Here is a 7,500-nt window from a genome sequence, read left to right on the forward strand (position 1 = left end):
ACAAGGAATTAGACAATTGCTCCATCAGCGAAATGGAAGAGTGGGTGGCAGATCAGAAAGAAATATCGTCACTGGAAAATTCCACCTCAAATAGCAATGATGATGAAGAGGAGGGAAGAAAGGATTGCCAGCAAAATGACCTCGTAAAGGAGGTTTATGCTTACCAACAAAAGCTCGGGGAGATAAATGACCAAATGTCAAATCTAGATGACGACCTTCTTCAGAGGGACCAAGAGCTGGCGTCTTTCAGGCAGAAAGCTGACCAAGACAAACGCAAGAACGATGAACTGAGGACCAAGACACTATCCAGGGAGAGGAAATTTCAGGAAGTCCAGGAAGAAAACGATTCTCTGAGGAAGGAAGTAAGTAGACTAAGGGAGTCTCAACTACAGAGAGAAGAAGATAAGCTCAGCACACAGGGTTTCGAAGATAAACAAAAAGCTGATCTTGAAGGAAAACCTCAGGACGAGAGAAAGCATCTTAGGAGGGAAGCAAAAGAAGTGGCCTTAAGAAGGATTAGAAAAATTGCACAGGATGAAATCTCCCACGAAAAACTAGACAAAGTGTATGTTCCTGTTGAAGTAAGGCAAGAGGCTTTGAAAGAGGAGAAAACAGGAAAGAAACACAAGGTTAACTTGGAGGAAATAGAAGAAGGCATCGTGAAGAGGCGTATCGAATATTTTGAAAATATCATACGAAAAAACATAAAGGAAGAAGGCCAACTTCGTGGACAATCTCAAGACTTTAGAGAAAATCTTAATAGGAATGCCAAGAACATGTCTTTGGCAAGGATAACACAAATAATAGAAAAGGAATTATCAGAACAAAATGAAAACGTCTGGAAAAGTGACAACATTGAAAAGGAACTTAAAGAATACCAAGAAGCAAATAGCCTAAGAACAGATGGAGATTCTGCTACTAAAGGTGATGATTATGCAGAAATTAGGAGGGTAAATGTAATGGGAGCGAAACAAAAAGGTGATCTTGAAGGAAAACCTCAGGACGAGAGAAAGCATCTTAGGAGGGAAGCAAAAGAAGTGGCCTTAAGAAGGATTAGAAAAATTGCACAGGATGAAATCTCCCACGAAAAAATAGACAAAGTGTATGTTCCTGTTGAAGTAAGGCAAGAGGCTTTGAAAGAGGAGAAAACAGGAAAGAAACACAAGGTTAACTTGGAGGAAATAGAAGAAGGCATCGTGAAGAGGCGTATCGAATATTTTGAAAATATCATACGAAAAAATACATAAAGGAAGAAGGCCAACTTCGTGGACAATCTCAAGACTTTAGAGAAAATCTTAATAGGAATGCCAAGAACATGTCTTTGGCAAGGATAACACAAATAATAGAAAAGGAATTATCAGAACAAAATGAAAACGTCTGGAAAAGTGACAACATTGAAAAGGAACTTAAAGAATACCAAGAAGCAAATAGCCTAAGAACAGATGGAGATTCTGCTACTAAAGGTGATGATTATGCAGAAATTAGGAGGGTAAATGTAATGGGAGCGAAACAAAAAGGTGATCTTGAAGGAAAACCTCAGGACGAGAGAAAGCATCTTAGGAGGGAAGCAAAAGAAGTGGCCTTAAGAAGGATTAGAAAAATTGCACAGGATGAAATCTCCCACGAAAAACTAGACAAAGTGTATGTTCCTGTTGAAGTAAGGCAAGAGGCTTTGAAAGAGGAGAAAACAGGAAAGAAACACAAGGTTAACTTGGAGGAAATAGAAGAAGGCATCGTGAAGAGGCGTATCGAATATTTTGAAAATATCATACGAAAAAACATAAAGGAAGAAGGCCAACTTCGTGGACAATCTCAAGACTTTAGAGAAAATCTTAATAGGAATGCCAAGAACATGTCTTTGGCAAGGATAACACAAATAATAGAAAAGGAATTATCAGAACAAAATGAAAACGTCTGGAAAAGTGACAACATTGAAAAGGAACTTAAAGAATACCAAGAAGCAAATAGCCTAAGAACAGATGGAGATTCTGCTACTAAAGGTGATGATTATGCAGAAACCAGGGTGGTAAATGTAATGGGAGCGAAACGAAAAGGTGATCTTGAAGGAAAACCTCAGGACGAGAAAAAGCATCTTAGGAGGGAAATTGATGATATAGTGAAACTTCAAAAGAGAGAACTTCTAAGGAGAGAGGAAGAGAGCAAAAGGCTTGATAAAGAGCTAATAGAGGAAAGAAGAATAAGAAAAGAGACAGAAAGTGAAGTGCATAGCTGAAGAAGGAAATAAAAAGTCTAAAGCAGAGACTTTTGGCAAAGACTGGACAGATTGGTGATACTCATAAGGTAGTTATGGAATTGGCGGATTTGATGAATCAGTTGAAAGAGGAAGTCAATAGCGACGACTAAGAAGTGAATGGAAAAACTTGGAAAAAAAAGAAAATATTAAAAAAAATTAAAAACAAAAATCCAAAAGAAATATAGATACTAAAAAAATCCCCAAAAAATATATAAACAAAAAACATAAAAAAAAAATAAAAAATTCCAAGAAGAAGAAGAAGAAGAAGAAGAAGAAGAAGAAGAAGAAGAAGATGGCAGCAGGGAAAAAACAGAATGGCGGCTGTTCCCAATCTATTCTAGATACCTAAAGGATATTCTGCAAGATGGACTCAGCAGATGGAAGAAGTCTGACTTGTTCTAGTATGCTTTGTTCCTTGATAAAGATTCACTTGTACTGTTTCTTTATCAGGTGAACAAATGTAGAACAAACAAGGCTGACTTCTTTTATTATGCTGTGCTCTATGAACAATATTCCCTGAAGGTACATAGAAGAAGAAGAAGAAGAAGAAGAAGAAGAAGAAGAAGAAGAAGATGCAGCAGGGAAAAAACAGAATGGCGGCTGTTCCCAATCTATTCTAGATACCTAAAGGATATTCTGCAAGATGGACTCAGCAGATGGAAGAAGTCTGACTTATTCTGGTATGCTTTGTTCCTTGATAAAGATTCACTTGTACTGTTTCTTTATCAGGTGAACAAATGTAGAACAAACAAGTCTGACTTCTTTTATTATGCTGTGCTCTATGAACAAGATTCCCTGAAGGTACATAGAAGAAGAAGAAGAAGAAGAAGAAGAAGAAGAAGATGGCAGCAGGGAAAAAACAGGATGGCGGCTGTTCCCAATCTATTCTAGATACCTAAAGATATTCTGCAAGATGGACTTAGCAGATGGAAGAAGTCTGACTTGTTCTAGTATGCTTTGTTCCTTGATAAAGATTCACTTGTACTGTTTCTTTATCAGGTGAACAAATGTAGAACAAACAAGTCTGACTTCTTTTATTATGCTGTGCTCTATGAACAAGATTCCCTGAAGGTACATAGAAGAAGAAGAAGAAGAAGAAGAAGAAGAAGATGGCAGCAGGGAAAAAACAGGATGGCGGCTGTTCCCAATCTATTCTAGATACCTAAAGGATATTCTGCAAGATGGACTCAGCAGATGGAAGAAGTCTGACTTATTCTAGTATGCTTTGTTCCTTGATAAAGATTCACCTGTACTGTTTCTTTATCAGGTGAACAAATGTAGAACAAACAAGTCTGATTCTTTTTTTATGCTGTGCTCTATGAACAAGATTCCCTGAAGGTACATAGACGAAGAAGAAGAAGAAGAAGAAGAAGAAGAAGAAGATGGCAGCAGGGAAAAAAAGGATGGCGGCTGTTCCCAATGTATTCTAGATACCTAAAGGATATTCTGCAAGATGGACTCAGCAGATGGAAGAAGTCTGACTTGTTCTAGTATGCTTTGTTCCTTGATAAAGATTCACTTGTACTGTTTCTTTATCAGGTGAACAAATGTAGAACAAACAAGTCTGACTTCTTTTATTATGCTGTGCTCTATGAACAAGATTCCCTGAAGGTACATAGAAAAAGAAGAAGAAGAAGAAGAAGAAGAAGAAGAAGATGGCAGCAGGGAAAAAACAGGATGGCGGCTGTTCCCAGTCTATTCTAGATACCTAAAGGATATTGTACAAGATGGACTCAGCAGATGGAAGAAGTCTGACTTGTTCTAGTATGCTTTGTTCCTTGATAAAGATTCACTTGTACTGTTTCTTTATCAGGTGAACAAATGTAGAACAAACAAGTCTGACTTCTTTTATTATGCTGTGCTCTATGAACAAGATTCCCTGAAGGTACATAGAAGAAGAAGAAGAAGAAGAAGAAGAAGAAGAAGAAGAAGAAGAAGAAGAAGAAACTATGGCAGCAGGGAAAAAACAGGATGGCGGCTGTTCCCAATCTATTCTAGATACCTAAAGGATATTCTGCAAGATGGACTCAGCAGATGGAAGAAGTCTGACTTGTTCTAGTATGCTTTGTTCCTTGATAAAGATTCACTTGTACTGTTTCTTTATCAGGTGAACAAATGTAGAACAAACAAGTCTGACTTCTTTTATTATGCTGTGCTCTATGAACAAGATTCCCTGAAGGTACATAGAAGAAGAGAAGAAGAAGAAGAAGAAGAAGAAGAAGAAGATGGCAGCAGGGAAAAAAAGAATGGCGGCTGTTCCCAATCTATTCTAGATACCTGAAGGATATTCTGCAAGATGGATTCAGCAGATGGAAGAAGTCTGACTTGTTCTAGTATGCTTTGTTCCTTGATAAAGATTCACCTGTACTGTTTCTTTATCAGGTGAACAAATGTAGAACAAACAAGTCTGACTTCTTTTATTATGCTGTGCTCTATGAACAAGATTCCCTGAAGGTAGATAGAAAAAGACTATATACCAAAGAAAAAATTATTTATAAAAACTAAAATATCCAAAAAGAGAATATGGCAGCAGGGAAAAAACAAGATGGCGTCTGTTCCCAGTCTATTCTAGATACCTAAAGGATATTCTGCAAGATGGACTCAGCAGATGGAAGAAGTCTGACTTATTCTAGTATGCTTTGTTCCTTGATAAAGATTCACCTGTACTGTTTCTTTATCAGGTGAACAAATGTAGAACAAACAAGTCTGACTTCTTTTTTTATGCTGTGCTCTATGAACAAGATTCCCTGAAGGTACATAGAAGAGAAGAAGAAGAAGAAGAAGAAGAAGAAGAAGAAGAAGATGGCAGCAGGGAAAAAAAAGGATGGCGGCTGTTCCCAATCTATTCTAGATACCTAAAGGATATTCTGCAAGATGGACTCAGCAGATGGAAGAAGTCTGACTTGTTCTAGTATGCTTTGTTCCTTGATAAAGATTCACTTGTACTGTTTCTTTATCAGGTGAACAAATGTAGAACAAACAAGTCTGACTTCTTTTATTATGCTGTGCTCTATGAACAAGATTCCCTGAAGGTACATAGAAGAAGAAGAAGAAGAAGAAGAAGAAGAAGAAGATGGCAGCAGGGAAAAAACAGGATGGCGGCTGTTCCCAGTCTATTCTAGATACCTAAAGGATATTCTGCAAGATGGACTCAGCAGATGGAAGAAGTCTGACTTGTTCTAGTATGCTTTGTTCCTTGATAAAGATTCACTTGTACTGTTTCTTTATCAGGTGAACAAATGCAAAACAAACAAGTCTGACTTCTTTTATTATGCTGTGCTCCATGAACAAGATTCCCTGAAGGTACATAGAAGAAGAAGTAGAAGAAGAAGAAGAAGAAGAAGAAGAAGATGTCAGCAGGGAAAAAATAGGATGGCGGCTGTTCCCAATCTATTCTAGATACCTAAAGGATATTCTGCAAGATGGACATAGCAGATGGAAGAAGTCTGATTTGTTCTAGTATGCTTTGTTCCTTGATAAAGATTCACCTGTACTGTTTCTTTATCAGGTGAACAAATGCAGAACAAACAAGTCTGACTTCTTTTATTATGCTGTGCTCTATGAACAAGATTCCCGAAGGTACATAGAAGAAGAAGTAGAAGAAGAAAAGAAGAAGAATAAGAAGATGGCAGTAGGGAAAAAACAGGATGGCGGCTGTTCCCAATCTATTCTAGATACCTAAAGGATATTCTGCAAGATGGACTCAGCAGATGGAAGAAGTCTGATTTGTTCTAGTATGCTTTGTTCCTTGATAAAGATTCACCTGTACTGTTTCTTTATCAGGTGAACAAATGCAGAACAAACAAGTCTGACTTCTTTTATTATGCTGTGCTCTATGAACAAGATTCCCTGAAGGTACATAGAAGAAGAAGTAAGAAGAGAAAAGAAGAAGAATAGAAGATGGCAGTAGGGAAAAAACAGGATGGCGGCTGTTCCCAATCTATTCTAGATACCTAAAGGATATTCTGCAAGATGGACTCAGCAGATGGAAGAAGTCTGATTTGTTCTAGTATGCTTTGTTCCTTGATAAAGATTCACCTGTACTGTTTCTTTATCAGGTGAACAAATGCAGAACAAACAAGTCTGACTTCTTTTATTATGCTGTGCTCTATGAACAAGATTCCCTGAAGGTACATAGAAGAAGAAGTAGAAGAAGAAGAAGAAGAAGAAGATGTCAGCAGGGAAAAAACAGGATGGCGGCTGTTCCCAATCTATTCTAGATACCTAAAGGATATTCTGCAAGATGGACATAGCAGATGGAAGAAGTCTGACTTGTTCTAGTATGCTTTGTTCCTTGATAAAGATTCACCTGTACTGTTTCTTTATCAGGTGAACAAATGCAGAACAAACAAGTCTGACTTCTTTTTATTATGCTGTGCTCTATGAACAAGATTCCCTGAAGGTACATAGAAAGAAGAAGTAGAAGAAGAAGAAGAAGAAGAAGAAGAAGATGTCAGCAGGGAAAAAACAGGATGGCGGCTGTTCCCAATCTATTCTAGATACCTAAAGGATATTCTGCAAGATGGACTCAGCAGATGGAAGAAGTCTGACTTGTTCTAGTATGCTTTGTTCGTTGATAAAGATTCACCTGTACTGTTTCTTTATCAGGTGAACAAATGCAGAACAAACAAGTCTGACTTCTTTTATTATGCTGTGCTCTATGAACAAGATTCCCTGAAGGTACATAGAAGAAGAAGTAGAAGAAGAAGAAGAGAAGAAGAAGAAGATGTCAGCAGGGAAAAAACAGGATGGCGGCTGTTCCCAATCTATTCTAGATACCTAAAGGATATTCTGCAAGATGGACTCAGCAGATGGAAGAAGTCTGACTTGTTCTAGTATGCTTTGTTCCTTGATAAAGATTCACCTGTACTGTTTCTTTATCAGGTGAACAAATGCAGAACAAACAAGTCTGACTTCTTTTATTATGCTGTGCTCTATGAACAAGATTCCCTGAAGGTACATAGAAGAAGAAGTAGAAGAAAAAAGAAGAAGAAGAAGAAGATGTCAGCAGGGAAAAAACAGGATGGCGGCTGTTCCCAATCTATTCTAGATACCTAAAGGATATTCTACAAGATGGACTCAGCAGATGGAAGAAGTCTGACTTATTCTAGTATGCTTTGTTCCTTGATAAAGATTCACCTGTACTGTTTCTTTATCAGGTGAACAAATGCAGAACAAACAAGTCTGACTTCTTTTATTATGCTGTGCTCTATGAACAAGATTCCCTGAAGGTAAATAGAAGAAGA

General features: G+C 37.6%; 1 protein-coding gene across 1 annotated transcript in view; it reads left to right on the forward strand.

The window, feature by feature from the left end:
- LOC137635496 (uncharacterized protein MCAP_0864-like) overlaps positions 1–2,233 on the forward strand; it is a gene marked incomplete at its 5' end in the record, with an annotated part of 2,908 nt that extends 675 nt beyond the window's left edge. Inside the window, 4 exons of the mRNA XM_068367955.1 lie at positions 1–500; positions 711–950; positions 1,250–1,489; positions 1,787–2,233. The exon at positions 1–500 is cut by the window's left edge and continues 675 nt beyond it. Of these exons, the coding sequence (XP_068224056.1) occupies positions 1–500; positions 711–950; positions 1,250–1,489; positions 1,787–2,233 (1,427 nt within the window). The remainder of the gene's footprint in view (positions 501–710; positions 951–1,249; positions 1,490–1,786) is intronic.
- Positions 2,234–7,500: the final 5,267 nt, after the last annotated feature.

Source organism: Palaemon carinicauda, unplaced genomic scaffold, assembly GCF_036898095.1.
Source record: "Palaemon carinicauda isolate YSFRI2023 unplaced genomic scaffold, ASM3689809v2 scaffold1302, whole genome shotgun sequence".
NCBI classification, from domain to species: domain Eukaryota; kingdom Metazoa; phylum Arthropoda; class Malacostraca; order Decapoda; family Palaemonidae; genus Palaemon; species Palaemon carinicauda.